Here is a 16313-nt window from a genome sequence, read left to right as displayed (position 1 = left end):
CCTTCTGTCTCTATAGAGAAGCAGCAGGAAAAGTCAGTAGATTGCAGCTAAATGTCTTCTGAATGTCAAACGGATGAACAAGTTGTGGGTTATTGAAAGGAGGCCTTTCCTGAGTTAGACTGAACCAGCCGTACTGTCCTATTCATGGAACCTTGATTTATTCCAGGGTGGCGGGCTGCAGACAGAGATGTGGTGATTGAACCCCTGAGTGGAGGAGGGGCTGCCCGTGGAGCTGTCATTTCACACTGGCCTGATTGTGTCATGAAAGTGCGTCACCAATTCAATCTAACTGTAGGCGATACTAAGTGATCCAAAGTACCATGTGTTGCATAAAATAAGCCTTTATTTTATGGTACCAAAGCTCCAGATTGACATTTTGTGTGAGGAGACTGATAGGAGGGACTTCCCCTGGCAGTCCTGTGGTTCAGACTTCGCCTTCCAATGAAGGGGGTACAGGTTCGATCCTTGGTCAGGGAGCTGAGATCCCATATACTGCACAGCCTAAAAACCAAAGCTTAAAAAACGGGAACAATATTGGAAAAAATGTAAAGAAGACTTTAAAAATGGTCCACATTAAAAAAAAAAATCTTAAAAAAAAAAGAGGCTAACAGGAAAGGAGGAGAAAGAAGGAAGGAAAGAAAAAGAGAGACAGTGTATTAACTGAAGATGTGTTAGTTGCTCAGAGGAAAGAACAGCTCCGGGCTTTAGGGAGGAATATAGCCAGTTTAGACACTAAACCTCCTGAAGGTCAATGGTAAGCACACAGGAAGATGCCCAAGAACTTGTCTGTATGATGGAAGACGAAGAAAATCCCATGGACAGAGGAGCCTGCCAGGCAACAGTCCATGGGGTTGCAAAGAGTTGGACACAACTTAGCGGCCAGACAACGGCAACACTCTGAATAACACTTTTAACTCCATAGAGTGCCTTATCTCCACAATTCCAGCAAATCGAGGCATCATTACTATCTAGTCTATATTTCAGAGATGAACTCTTACAGGGGAAAATGGCTTAGTTTGTCATTTAAAAACTAAACTGCCTTATTGCCAATGACCTTCATAGCAACGCTATAATAAGCAGCAGATGCCACTTGACTTCTACATCCAGTGCAGCAATAAAGAATCTGCCTGCCAATGCAGGAGATGCAAGAGACGCCCATTCGATCCCTGGGTCAGGAAGATGCCCTGGAGAAAGAAATGGCAACCTACTCCAGTATTCTTGCCTAGAGAATCCCATGGACAGAGGAGCCTGGTGAGCTACAGTCCATGGCATCACAAAGAGTCAGATACAACTGAGTGACTGAGCACATACCCAAGGAGGCAGGGAATTGCTCAAGGTCTGGAGGCTCCTGACTGTCCAGTGGAGGACCTCTGGCTCTCTTGGCTATCTGACTCTGCCGGCTGGGCTTAGAAGCAACAGATGTGCTAATGTATGTGAAATGCCAAGATTGTGCTTGTGCGTGGAAGGGTTCAACAAATATTATTTCCTTTTCAGCACCTTCCAGCCTCATGTTATAAATGTAACTGAGCCTCACTAAAATTAAAGGATATAAAGTAACCTGTCCACTTTTACCTACGACCACTTTCTTTCCAAACTGTAAAATTAACCTTGACAAAACTGGGCATTAAGTCGACCTCCTTGCTCCCCCAGTCAGAGGAAATTCAAGAGCTGCCTTGGAATTAGTTTTACTTAATATTTAAGCCCTCGCTTTAATTTTTAACTCTCTCCTTTTGTGATTTTGTGAAAAATCACAAAATTTGCATTTCTTTTATGAAGTAATCAATTGGTTCTAGAGTTGGATTTTCAGCATTTTTATTAAAAATCCCGATGACCAACATGCCTGACAAATATTTAAGGAATTGTCAGCCATTCTCATATTGATAAGTTTAACCTCTTCCCCTATAATGAGAGAAGAAAAATCCAAACTGATTTCAAAATGTTTTGATCATCCGCATAACATAGGGCTATTCTCTCAACCTCTTACAATTGACTAGACCATAGGCCCTGTGACAGGAGAGGACATGTTTTGTTGTTCTTTATATTTCCAGTAGCAGCACGGTAAATATTTGTTAAGTAAACCCATGGACTTCTCATTGTTCACCTTCACGTTAAAATATGCATTCAGGAGGGGTTCCCTTTCCTTTGGAAAACTCTGGATGCCCTAAAAAGCCCTACATGACTAAGTTAATATCTTACTTTTTTGCACATGTATAAATTATACAGATGCCCTTCATAAAGCCACTCATTGCTTATTTGCTTCATTTGGGGTATACTCTGCCCCTCTCCCCACCTCCCCACTGATCAGCCCTCTTGGTTTAGCCATATGAATGGTCTTTTCCTAGAACTCCAGTTCTCTACCCCAAAACAGAGCTGCCAGCCTGCCTGCCCCAAAGGTCCTGGCTGGCCTCCCAGCCTAAGCAGGCAATCCTCTTAGTGCCCAGCCTCAAAGGGCAGCGAGCAGATGCTGGCCAGCTTCACAAAGGCTGCTGAGCCACCAAGAGTGTGGGATACCAGCCCACACCTGGGCATGCTGGGAAGACAGGTTGGCTGATTCACAGCCCAGGAGGCTTGTCTCTGTCCAATCCCAGTGAAAAGGCCAGTCCTCTCGGCTCATTTGCCCCGACAGGACATCAGCTGAACTTGAACCAAGGGCTCAGATCAGGGCCAACTCCATTCATCAGCTGGCAGTCCTTGCAGATGGTGTCTTCTGAAGGCTTCACTTGGAGCCTAGATGAACCTGGCATAGTACAAGAGACCTGAGGACAGACACTTTCCTTATTCTGTTTCAGAACAGTTAGCTCATAAACAAGTTACTGACTGTTAGGTCACAATAAACTTGGAGGTAAGGGTGATATTTGTGCATTGATGGTTGGAATGTATTATCAGAAATGCAATTAAGAGTAGTCAATAGGAACTTCAAGGTTGGAATCAAAAGAGCATTTTGGATATTGACTGGTAACTGGTCATAGGTCTTTATTTATATCAGCATCACATTTTTACAAGTGGATTGGCTTCCAAAGTTTGGACATTAAGGTAAAAATTGCTTATGGCAGGATAATATTAAAATTCATTTGATTGTCTATTGAGTACCCTAGGCATGTTACCAATGAAACCTTGGTGTCATACATATGTGAATACTTAATATTTGCAGTGAAAATAAGGCTTCCCAGGTGCCACTTAATGGTAAAGAACCCACCTGCCAATGCAGGAGACACAGGAGATGTGGGTTCGATTCCTAGCTTGAGAAGATCCCCTGGAGTAGGAAATGGCAGCCCATTCCAGTATTCCTACCTGCAGAATCCTGTGGACAGAGGAGCCTGACAGGCTACAGTCCATGAGGTCATGAAGAGTTGGACGCAACTGAAGCAACTTAGCATGCATGTGAAAATAAAGAGCATGTGTAACAATATAACTGGACAGGGTTTTATTATATTACATATGAAGTAGGATTAGCATTAGGTTAAATGCATCTATGGCAGGTAAATTACAGTTAATAACAATATTCTGATACAGCATGAAAAGTGCTGGATTAGACTTCAAAATAATTAGATATTATTCCCATCTCCACATTTAGTAGAAATGATCTTGAACAAGTAACTTGATTTATCACTGCTGAAGCTTGAACCCTTCCATTAGGTCCAATCTGTGTCTCCTTTTCATTATGTCATAGGCGGATAAACAACAGCACATTGGAGCCTTATCTGTAATCATCACTCTGTGCTGCCTTGACAGCCACGAAGGATGAAGGCCGGAAGAGCATTTTAGGATATGCAGGCTGGCCCCTTGAATAACAACCCTGATTTTTTGCTCTACCCTGGATGCTGGCCCCTCTGATGCTCTGGAAAGCACAGTCCTTTCTAATAATTTTGTTGTTGTTGTTCAGTCGCTCAGTCATGTCCGACTCTTTGCAACCCTGTGGACTATAGCACGCCAGGCTTCCCTGTCTTTCACCGTCTCCCAGAGTTTGCTCAAACTCATGTCCATTGAGTCAATGATGCCATCCAACCATCTCATCCTCTGTCACCCCCTTCTCCTCCTGCCCTCAATCTTTCCTAGCATCAGGGTCTATTCCAATGAGTCAGCTCTTCACCATCAGGTGGCCAAAGTTTTGGAGCTTCAGCTTCAGCATCAGTCCTTCCAATGAATATTCAGAGTTGATTTCCTTTAGGACTGACTGGTTTGATCTCCTTGCAGTCCAAGGGACTCTCAAGAGTCTTCTCCAGCACCACAGTTCGAAAGTATCAGTTCTTTAGTCCTCAGCTTTCTTTATGGTCCAACTCTCACAGCCATATACAACTACTGGAAAAAACTATAGCTTTGACTGTATGGACCTTCATTGGCAATGTGATGTTTCTGCTTTTTAATACACTGTCTAAATCAGTCACTAAATGAATTCTTTCCTGGCTGGGCCTTGGCTATGCCCTTCATTGCCCCACAGAAACTTCCACAGTGCCCTCCTCACTCTCTCCCTGGTCTGAACCCAGGGCATCTCCCCTGGCCCTGCCAGTTCTCTCTGATTGACTCTACCACCAGGCTCTGGGACACTTAGCCATCACCCTTCTGGCAGAGTTCATATCTCAGAAGTCTTCTCTAGCTTTGCTGAGCTTCAGAGACCACTGTCCCCTCCTCAGCAGCTGCCTGAGTTGGACATAGACCCTTAGGAAGGAGACAGGGCATCTAGAGGCCCTGATGTTAGGTGGGGGTTATTCCTGGAGACCTCAGAGCTGGTAGATACAAACTGATCCTGGTCTGCACATGTGCTGTGAATTCCTCTGTTAGACCATCAGCAGAAACCACTGGATAAACTTATACAGCTGGTGAGAAATACTCTATGTTGCTCCCAAAGAGTGGGCCTTACAAAGGACAGCAGAATTCAAAAAAAGGAGGGGTCTAGCAAGAGTAGCTACCTAACAGTTGTTTGTTGGTGGGATAAATAAATGAATGTGTGAACGAATGAATGAGATGGGAGCCACCCTTAAGTTTAGAAATAGAATAAATGGGCCCTGGTATGTAGTAGTTAATCTCAAGTTCATCCCACAACATTCTCCAAACCTGTTTCTAAAATTCTGCATTTGTGTTCCAAGCCAAAGCATACCCTTGGCTGCCATCTCCTCCTTGGCTGCCAAGTCTGACCGGCCTATGGTGACCATCAGCTCCAAGGCCAAGTTCTTGGCCTCTTCAGATAGTGTACAGTTCAAACACTTAGTCATTCATGGTTCCTTCTTGAGCGCCTTTGTTGTTTTTGTTGTTCAATTGTTTGCTAAGTCGTGTCCGACTCTTTTCAACCCTGTGGACTGCAGCACCCCAGGCTTCCCTGTACTTTACCATCTCCTGGAATTTGCTCAAACTCATGTCCATTGAGTTGGTGATGCCATCCAACCATCTCATTCTCTGTCGTCCCCCTCTCCTCCTGCCTTCTAGCTTTCCCAGCATCAGGGTCTTTTCCAGTGAGTCCGTTTTTCATATCAGGTGGCCAAAGTATTGGAGCTTAGCTTCAGCATCAGTCCTTCCAATGAATATTCAGGGTTGATTTCCTTTAGGATTGACTGGTTTGATCTCCTTGCTGTCCAAAGGGTGTCTCATTGTCAGATCACACATCCAATTTTTATTTCACACCATGTGGCTGGCCCCTTGTTCTTTACCTGTTCCTCAATGAGCAGTAACATTGAAGGGGGAGCTGCCTGGCCACACACATCCCTTGTAGAAGACAGTGAATGCTCTCTCAGTCGATCGGGCCAGCAGAGCCCCAGCAGGGCTCTGACCAATGAAGCATCTATTTCCCCTCCATCCTGCCCACCCTGTGAAGCAGCCCCTTTGCTGCCTTCTGACTCCTAAGACCTCAGAAGGCTTACAATCCTAATTGTATTCATTCCCTTCTGTTCTGCAGAGACCAAAGAGAGGGTTCTTGGGGGTCTGAAAAACTAGGGAATGCACAGCTGTTGGTTCTTAACTAAATAGTCCGTCCCAAGCAAGGCCAGTCCTAAACCATTTCATGATTTTCTAGTGATGACAACACTGGTTCTCAGATCTGAGCATGCTCAGAACCCTGGGGAGGGCTTATTAACACTCAGACCAGTAGCCACCTCCTTGCAGAATGTGTTTCTGACATCAGCAGATCTGGGTGGGGCCCCAGCTTTTCCCTAGCTTCCCCACATTCCTACCATTCCCCCCAAGTCCCCCAGAAATTCCTGCGGACCCCTCCCTGAAGTACCCTACCCTCCATCCCTGGGTCATTTCTTGTACCCTCACCAGGCACAGCTGGGTCCACGGCCCCCTTCTTGGGAATCCCCCTGCTCCCATTGGGAAAAGGCGCCTCTTGCTTTTCCCTTCTGTGCCATTTAATGCATCCATTCACTGAGCAAGTTATGGAATTTATGCTGTTTATATTGGGGAGCAATGAGAGGGACTGGAGGAAGCACACGGAGATGAAAGACTGTCTCCACCTCTGTAATAAAAGGGAAGTGAGGACACGTGACATTTTAAGTGAATCTGCAGGAAGCTGAAGGAAATGTTTTCAATCATTTTTCAACTGAGTCACTCGACATGCTGGCTTGATGCAGTGTTCCAAGTGTGGGACTCTGCAGTGGAGGCCTCGGGCTCCCCAGGCCAGCAGCTGGATGTTGACATCCAGGACGGTCCACTCACCCACCAGCAGAGAGCAAGGGGAGGGGAGCGTGCTGGAAACAGGACCTGGCCGGTGGTTTTCTGAACTGGAGATGCCGCTTCTAATCCATCACATCCACGCTGGTGGTGCTGTGAGTGTTTGCTCATCCCTGATTTTCCCATCTCTGTAAGGAGCAGAAACTCTGCCACAGGCATCTTGCAGGCTGATTCCGGTGGACACATAAAATACAGGCACTTGCGAACCACAGGAATAAATTGACAGAGGGCTCCTGTTGTCATGGAGATCAAAAGAGACAGTTTCTTAAAGGAAGTGGGGGTTGGGAGGGATTTGGAGGCTGGAGAAAGAGCTCCTGGAAAGATGAAAGAAGACTGTTTAGGGAGACCACAGGAGAAAAAAAAAACTGTCAAGGCTGGAAGGGGAGAGAGAGTGCCACAGAAGGCAGATAAATGAGACAAATGAAAAGAGGTCTGAATCGTTCCTGATGCAAAGGTGAAGGAAAGGAAGAGGAAAATTCAACACAGAAAAATAATGAGTTCTCACAAGAGAAACAGCAGTGGACAGCTAAAGCCTTCTTTTGGAATTGCAGTGCATTCGAAGGGATTTGAGAAAACATAAAACCAGAACACTCACACGTCAAAGCCATCTGTAAATAGCAGCATCTTCCTGCCTGCAAAGACACTCAGATTCTTGAATTCTTGATTATGTAGTAAAGAGAGCCCTCCTTCGCTTTAGGTTGTTTGTTTTTTCCAATCACTTATTTTCTAACGTCTTCCCTAATAGGTATTGAGAGGGCTGGTTGCCAGGAGAGGTTTGCTATAAATCCATTGGCCTGTCTTCAAGGATCCTTATTGTAAACTTGTATAACCCACTGGTTGGCTGACAAGTGAAGAGACTTCTGGAATCCTTATTTTAAGCAGGAAACAAAAATTGACAACATTTTCCAGATAAATTAGCTCTTCAGAAGCTATTTTCTTCCCTGATATGGCCTAGGAAATGACATGGACCCCTCCAAATCCTGCTCAGATGGTAAAGAATCTGCCGGTAATGCAGGAGACCCAGGTTCAATCCCTGGGTCAGGAAGATCCCCTGGAGAAGGAAAAGACAACGCACTCCAGTATTCTTGCCTGGAAAATTCCATGGACAGGGGAGCCTGGTGGGCTACAGTCCATGGAGTCACAAAGAGTGGGACATGACTGAGCAATTAACACTTTCACATTCCTTCAAATTTTGTCTGGATCTCCCATCTTGATGGATTGGCCACCATGTAACATATCGGCATGGAAACCAGATCTCAACTTGCACCCAGTGTCCAGACTGGGACACACTGCCTAAGAATTCCCTCTGAACTGGCTGACCCAGGCCTTTGTTAAAGAGCTGTGTCATGGGTCTGGTGTCTAGGCAGCTCCTCTGCCTTTATACCCTCCTCTTTCCTACCACTTACTTATATTCAGTAAGATATAAACCTTCACCTAAGGTCATTCTTACCCATCACTTTTTTAGACCTCATAAATGCTCAGATGATCAAATCAGTCAATCCTAAAGGAAATCAACTCTGAATCTTCATTGGAAAGACTGATGCTGAAGCTGAAGTTTTAATACTTTGGCCAGTTGATGGTGAAGAGCTGACTCATTGGAAAAGACCCTGATGGTGGGAAAGATTGAGGGCAGGAGAAGAAGGGGGTGACAGAGGATGAGATGGTTGGATGGCATCAACGACTTGATGGACATGAATTTGAGCAAACTATGGAAGACGGTGAAGGACAGGGAAACCTGGTGTGCTGCAGTCCATGGGGCTGCAAGGAGTCACATGACTGAGTGACTGAACAACAAGAAATGCTCAGAACCAGTCTCTTCTTTATCTACAATAACACTTTTTGAGAACGGCCACTGTGCTGAAGTCCTGATGTGGCCAGGGCAGTGGATCAGATTTCAAATTTTTTTTTAGGAATATTTGTGCTCTTGGTGCTTGCAGTCAAGTTCTTGGAATCCAGATATTTGATATGTTCAGGGTGACCATAAGAGGAGATGGAGGTGGTCAGTTCTTGCTGAGCTGATGGTTGTTGTTTAGTCACTATCGTGTCTGACTCTTGGCGACCCCGTGGACTGCAGCACGCCATAGCTTTGACTATAGGGACTTTTGTCAGCAAAGGAATGTCTCTGCTTTTTAATATGCTATCTAGGTTTTTCATGGATTTTTTTCCAAGGAGCGAGTGTCTCTTGATTTCAAGGCTGCATTCACCATCTACAGTGATTGTGGAGCCCAAGAAAGTAAAATTTGTTACTCTTTCTGTTGTTTCCCCATCTGTTTGCCATGAAGTGATAGGACCAGATGCCATGATCTTAGTTTTTTGAATGTTGAGTTTTAAGCCAGCTTCTTCACTCTTTTCTTTCACTTTCATCAAGAGGCTCTTTAGTTCCTCTTCACTTTCTGCCATGAAAGTGGTGTCATCTGTATATCTGAGATTGATTATTGATTTTTCTCCCAGCAATCTTGATTCCAGCTTATGCTACATCCAGCTCAGCATTTCACATAATGTACTCTGCATATCCATCTAGTCAAAACTGTGGCTTTTCCAGTAGTCATGTATGGATGTGAGAGTTGGACCATAAAGAAACCTGAGTGCTGACAAACTGATGCTTTTGAACTGTGGTGTTGGAAAAGACTCTTGAGAGTCCCTTGGATTGCAAGGAGATCCAACCAGTTCATCCTAAAGGAAATCAGTCCTAATAATTCATTGGAAAGGCTGATGCTGAGGTTCCAATACTTTAGCCACCAAAGTATTGGTGAAAAGCTGACTCATTGGGAAAAACCCTGATGCTGGTAATGATTGAAGGCAGGAGGAGAAGGGGACAACAAGGATGAGATGGTTAGATGGCATCGCCAACTTGATAGACATGAGTCTGAGCAAACTCCAGGAGTTGGTGATGGGCAGGGAGGCCTAGTGTGCTGCAGTCCATGGAGTCACAAAAAGTTGGAAATGACTGAGTGACTGAACTGAACTGAACTCTGCTCTGCATACAGGTTAAATAAGGAGGGTAACAATATACACCCTTGACATACTCCTTCTCAATTTGGAACCAGTCCATTGTTCCATGCCTGGTCCTAACAGTTGCTTCTTGACCTGCATGCAGGTTTCACAGGAGCCAGGTAAGATGTCTTATATTCCCATCTGATAAGAATTTTCCACAGCTTGTTGTGATATACACAGTCAAAGGCTTTAGCATAGTCAGTGAAGCAGAAGGAGATGTTTTTCTGGAATTCTCTTTTTCTACCATCCAATGGATGTTGGCAATTTGATCTCTGATTCCTCTGCCTTTTCTAAATCCGACTTGAATATTTGGAAGTTCTCAGTTCACATACTGTTGAAGCCTAGCTTCGCAAATTTGAGAATTTGATAGCATATGAAATGAATGCAATTTTGCAGTAGTTTGAACATTTTTGGCATTGTCCTTCTTTGGGATTGGAATGAAAACTGACCTTTTCCAGTCCTGTGGCCACCATTGAGTTTTCCAAATTTGCTAGCATATTGAGTACAGTACTTTTTTTTTTTTCATTTATTTTACTAGTTGGAGGCTAATTACTTTACAGTATTGTAGTGGTTTTTGCCATACATTGACATGAATCAGCCATAGATTTACTGATTGCAGTACTTTAAAAGCATCATCTTTTAGGATTTGAAATAGCTCTGCTGGAATTCCACCTAGCTTTGTTCATAGTGATTTTTCCTAGGGCCCACTTGACTTCTCACTCCATATACATACCTTCAAATGTATACCCTCAAATAACTCACCTGTATCTGTTCAACATATATCTCTTCAAAATCAGAATATCCAGAAACCTGGAGGGGAATTCTCTCCCTTGTTCTTTGTGATAAACACAATCCCTTAAGTTAGTTACCACATCTGAAAAAATAACAACAAATAATGCTATCTCATTAACAGTCAGTTGAAACACAATTCCTTGAAATAAGACACCCATCCACTTCTGGGACTTCAGTCCAATAAACAAACTTAAACAGATGCACTGTATCACAAAGGTTAATTTGTGATAGGAAATAAGTTACAAAAAACAACATCCCCCACGATGGAAAAATGGTTCAATAAAACATGGCATATGATTTTTAAAGACCATAAACATGAAATATGATCATAATAGCATATTAAATGAAAAAATCAGACACTAAACTCTGTAGAGTATGAAGACAACCATGTGGGAAACAAAAACAAATTTCAACTTGACTTAGATAGGAATGTCATCAAAATTTGAATAGCAATTACATAGGAAGGTTGGCTATATACTTTTAGTATTATAAAAAATATTTTCTACAAAATATTTTGCAGAAGAACCTACTAAGCAAAAATAACCTTCCTACTGCTGCAGAATTAGCAGGACTAAAATGTATTTCTATGAAAAATGTAAAAAATATTATATTTATTCTGCTCAAAATATTTAAACTCAACCAGAACTAAACCTCTGCTTAAGCTAGTTAGAGTGTGTTTTCACCCATGGAGAGAGAAAAACGAAAGATATCTCCACCTACCTGTGCAGCCAGATCACAGGTGTGATTAATCCCCCTAAATCCAAGAAGGGAAATGTCAACCAGCAGGGCCCTCTGCTTATAGAAGATTCGGCTAAACTGGGTGCTCTGTGCAAACACTCTCTTGTGGGTATTTACCTCCTACCTGATCAGACTCCACAGCTCCTGTCCTGGGATCCAGACTTGGCATCTTAGGGAGTCTTAAATTGTCACAGGGAGCCCATTGAAAAATTAGAATACTTTATAAATTTAAAAAAAAATTCTTTACATTTGGGTGAGTGATGTATTTAACATGAAAAAACTATGTGAAATAGGAGGAATATCTTTGTTTTACATTTGATTTATCCATGGCTTTTGGAGGGAAATTAATTTTATTAATTGGTTAAATTGTTAACTGGTTAATTGGTTAAGCAATTGAGGTAAAACAAATTCCAGGTAATGGAAGTCTCAAAATCTGAAATCTTTAGATCTGATTTTTAGCAAAGCGAAAAGCAAGATGAAAAGTTGTGATTCATTGATGCAAAACAGGAAAGCACAGACATCTGCTTCGGATAAAAAAGGTGTGAGCTTTTACATCAAGGTCTGTAAGTTCCAACTTGACTGCAGAAATGATGGTTTCTAGGGCTGTTTCTTTGATATCTATTTAGACTATGCAGACGCATGATACCCAATGGGCTGTTGAGCAAAGCAATGGGATCCAAGAAAACAATAAATGAGGAAACTTGCTTGGAAAAAAGATGGGATTTTACTGCTCTTGTGTAACTCAGACAGATTCTTAAAGACAGCCGAAGACATTCATTCCATGAGGAAGCCGGCATAATGAGCAGTTCACAGACATTTGCTGAATTCGTGCTGCTATCTGCTCTTGAACTTCTTCCTGTCGGTTGTCCAGGGCGATCCCCCAGCCCTGCCCCAGCCAGGGCAGATCCACCTTGTCTGTTCTCTGCCTGCCATTCCTCACCCTGTGCACTCCTCATCTCTCCCCACCGTCCATTCTTGCTGCTCTGTCTCTCTCTCACCCCACGCCCTCCCTCCCTTTCCGGAGCCCTGGCCATTCTTCCAGGCCCGCCTGTGGTCAGCATCTTCTGACTGCTTCAGACCACTCTCATTTCACCGCTTTCTGGACGCCTGCTAGCCTCCTGTCCATTGCCACACACTTGGGCACTTCAGATTTCTCTCCAGCTTCCTAAGTGTTTATTTCCTCTCTCCAACAGGGTTGTAAACATTTTCAGGGCTGAGAAAGCTTTTCAGAGCCCTGAGAGAGCCACAACTTGTACTCAAATACACACACGTGCACAGACACATTCACACACATACACATATATGCGCCTACATATGCACACACAGACATAATACAAAGACACACACATACTCACACATACACCCATATATCTGTTGATTGTCTGAAAACGTATAATACCTCTGTCACTATAGAGAATCACTTTGATGTTGTTCTTAAAACATACTTGAAAAAAGTCTGGATTCTTAAAAAAAATAAATAAATTCAACATAGCAGTGAAAACCGTTCTGTCTTCTACTAGACTGACCCCTTTATCCTTATCAGAGAGAAGCTAGCTCCAGCCTTTCCTTGCCCAGCTTAAATCACCATAAAATGATTCCAGAATGACTCAGACCTTAATGAAAGAGGTTTGCCTTCTTGCCAGGGGTGGACCCCTGTTCACATTCAGCTTTCAACCTGGAAACGCCTTTATTCTGGAATATTCCATGAGAGTATAAGCTCCATGCAGCAGGGACCTTTTTAAAAAAGTCACTTCTGTTGGGACCATGTGGCCGAGTGGATCTCAGTCCATTTTGCTGGGTGAACACGTGAACATCCGTCTCACCAGATGATGGTGGATGTAGGCTGAGGTACCGCAAACTCAATCTGTCTTTTGAAACTCCACCACCACTTAGAGCAGCCAGCGGCCCTGCAGCTTGACAGAGGAACTGGGTGCACAGGCTGTGCCTCGGATTCCCCTCCTGTCTCTCCTGTTTGTGTGGTCTCCTGTGTCCGTGGGGGTCCTGAGGTGCTGCGTCCCAGGCTGTGGGGAGGGCTGGGTCTATCCACGCAGGTGAAGTCAGAGCACCTGGCCACGAGCATCCTCTAGGAATGAGTTTGCTGCTATAGCTGCCATTACTACTGTCACATCTGTATGATTTTCATGCTCATTCAATTTCATTTTTGGCTCCCTATGAGGTAGGCAGGCGCTGATTTACCTCCTGTCCCACCTCAAATATTCCTTTTTTTTTCTGTGTAATTTTTTTGAATCAGAATAAAGTTGCTTCACAATGTCGTGTTAGTTTCTACTGTAAAACAATGTGAATCAGCTACACATGTACATGTATCTCCTCCTTCGTGAACCTCCCTACCCCCGCTACCCAGCCCTCTAGGTCATCACAGAGCGCAGAGCTGAGCTCCCTGCAATATACAGCAGCTTTCCACTGGCTGTCTATTTTACACATGGTGGTGTATATATGTCAATGCTACTGTCTCAATTCATCCTACCCTCTCATTTCCACCTGTGTCTATATGTCCATTCTCGATGTCAGCATCTCTATCCTACCCTGCAAACAGATTCGTCTGTACCATTTTTTTTTTTTTTTAAGATTCCACATATATGTGTTAATATATGGTATTTGTTCTTCTCTTTCCTGCTCAGGCTCCCAAGAAACATTTGCAAAACGGGATTATCCGTGGCTACCAGATTGGTTACCGGGAGTACAGCACCGGGGGGAACTTCCAGTTCAACATCATCAGTATCGACACCACGGGGGACAGTGAGATTTACACCCTGGACAACCTCAACAAGTTCACCCAGTACGGCCTGGTGGTGCAGGCCTGCAACCGGGCCGGGACGGGGCCTTCTTCTCAGGAAATCATCACCACCACCCTTGAGGACGGTAGGTGCCTGGCCCCCCGGAGGCTGTGCAGGGGTGATGTCAGCCTAGCCGGCTGGAACCGGGGCTTTCTTCCAGCGCTGGGGAGCATGTCCTAATTAACTCGCGGGCTGCCTGGATTCAGCGCCCTGGACGCATCCTGATGGAAAAGCCGAATCCACTCCCTTTTCAGCACCTTTCTCCCGCATTTCAAGCCCAAGAGGTGGGCTTCTCCCAAGTGAATTAAAACCTTCCTCTATGACTGGAGCAGTCTGGGCACAATGTAGAAATCCGATTTTCTAAAAATGTCTCATAAGTCAATGTTAAGGAGGGCTCCCCCCCCCCTTTTTTTTTCTTTCTTTCTTCTTCTTTTTTAATCATTGTTTTTTATTTTCAAGCATTCTAAGACCAGAGAACAGACATGAGCAGGCTTCCGGGATCTAATCTCACGGTGACCGCGCGCCCCCTAGTGGCCATAAGTAATTAATGTACCCTCCCACGTTGACCGCCTAAAAGCTCACATTCTCCGGCAGTGCATGAAAATCAGGGAGAGGGAGGTGGGAGGGGGGATCGGGATGGAGAATACATGTAAATCCATGGCTAATTCAAGTCAATGTATGACAAAAACCACTACAATATTGTAAAGTAATTAGCCTCCAACTAATAAAAATAAATGGAAAAAAAATGAAGAATTGAAAAAAAGAAAACCAGGGAGAACCCTGGTGTCTAGAAGCATCATCGTTTAGGTACACAGGCCAAACACCGAGTTAGCTGCAGCAGGAGGTGGCAAATTTTCCTGCAAAAGGCTTGCATGGCAGCTACCTCTTGTGCTTTGAGAATATACGTGGTAACTTGCATCTATAATTTCTGACCTAAAGAACTGAGGGGGAAAAAAAAAAATCCCAACCATTTTTATAGGGAGAGCTAGTAAGTGGAAATCCAGGATTTTCTTTCCATATTCATAGTCCTTGCAGTTGTGGTTAGATAGGCCTCTGGGTTTTCACTTTGATGTTTATTTTTCATTGATGTTTGTGATTCAGTCATTAATTTTCCCCCTTTCCCAGTCATGATGTTTAAGGTTTGCATAAACTCAATGTGAAATATCTTTCTAGCCTCTATCCTAGTCCATTTTCTCTTTCCTCTGATGGATGGTCTAGGATTGAAAGGGGCACTGCTGGGGTTGGAGCAGTAAGTACGACATGTCTGCTTGTGAGCTTTCAATTTACACTTCAGATATTACTCAACATTATTACTGTATTACTGTATTATTCTTGTTGTTCAGTTGCTAAGTCTTGTCCAACTCCTTGCCACCCCATGGACTGCAGTTCCTCTATCCTCAACTATCCCTCTATCCTCAACTATCCCCTGGAGTCTGCTCAAACACATGTCCTTTGTGTCAGTGATGCCATCTAACCACCTCATCCTCACAATAGTTTGCAAGAATGATGGGGAAATAAGCCAGACCAGTAATGGTCTTTAATTCATGCAATAGGGTCAGAAGTGTTCTCAACTCTCTAAGCCAGGGACGAGCTGCTTAAAAGTGAAGCAGTTATTCTGCAAAGAGAGACACTGAAAGTCATATGAAGTCATTGTATTTTACTGAGTTATCCTATTTGTATAGGAAAGTGGTACTCATTTTTCCCCTTAATTTGGGGGATTGAGTGCAATTTTTTTTTCTTTTGCTTGCACTTTTGAAATATTAAACTTATGTTGCTTATTCAGTATTGGTTTGCTAATTAAACCACCGACAGTTTTTATAGAGTCTAATTATCTCATTTCAGTGCCCAGTTACCCCCCCGAAAATGTCCAAGCCATAGCAACATCACCAGAAAGCATATCAATATCCTGGTCCACGCTTTCCAAGGAAGCCTTGAATGGAATTCTCCAGGGGTTCAGAGTCATTTACTGGGCCAACCTCATGGACGGAGGTAAGAGGATTAAATGACGGGCGATGGAATTTGTACATGCCCCCTCCTGCCCTGGGATTCAGTACAGGCTGGGCACTTCTTTATCGCTGGGTACTTTCCTCCTTCCTCACACTGTTCTGTTCTTGTCTCATATCTGACATTTTAACAGGTGTGTATAGCTGTTTAAAACATTGGTGCTGGTGTTTTAGTCCCTAAATCATGTCTGGGTCTTTTTTACAACCTCATGGACTATAGCCCGCCAGGCTTCTCTGTCCATGGGATTTTCTAGGCTAGAATACTGGAGCTGGTAGCCATTCCCTTCTGCAGATGATCTCCTCGACCCAGGTATTGAGCCTGTGTCTCCGG

At 43.8% G+C, this 16313-nt stretch overlaps 1 protein-coding gene across 1 annotated transcript in view; it reads left to right on the top strand.

Annotated features, from left to right (window-relative positions):
* The window catches only part of DSCAM (DS cell adhesion molecule), an 806431-nt gene that overhangs the window by 677434 nt on the left and 112684 nt on the right, over nt 1-16313 (top strand). Inside the window, exons 17-18 of the mRNA XM_043474457.1 lie at nt 13824-14064; nt 15822-15968. Of these exons, the coding sequence (XP_043330392.1) occupies nt 13824-14064; nt 15822-15968 (388 nt within the window). The remainder of the gene's footprint in view (nt 1-13823; nt 14065-15821; nt 15969-16313) is intronic.

Source organism: Cervus canadensis, chromosome 7, assembly GCF_019320065.1.
Source record: "Cervus canadensis isolate Bull #8, Minnesota chromosome 7, ASM1932006v1, whole genome shotgun sequence".
In the NCBI taxonomy this organism is placed as follows: domain Eukaryota; kingdom Metazoa; phylum Chordata; class Mammalia; order Artiodactyla; family Cervidae; genus Cervus; species Cervus canadensis.
This window is presented reverse-complemented; position numbering and strand designations above follow the sequence as displayed.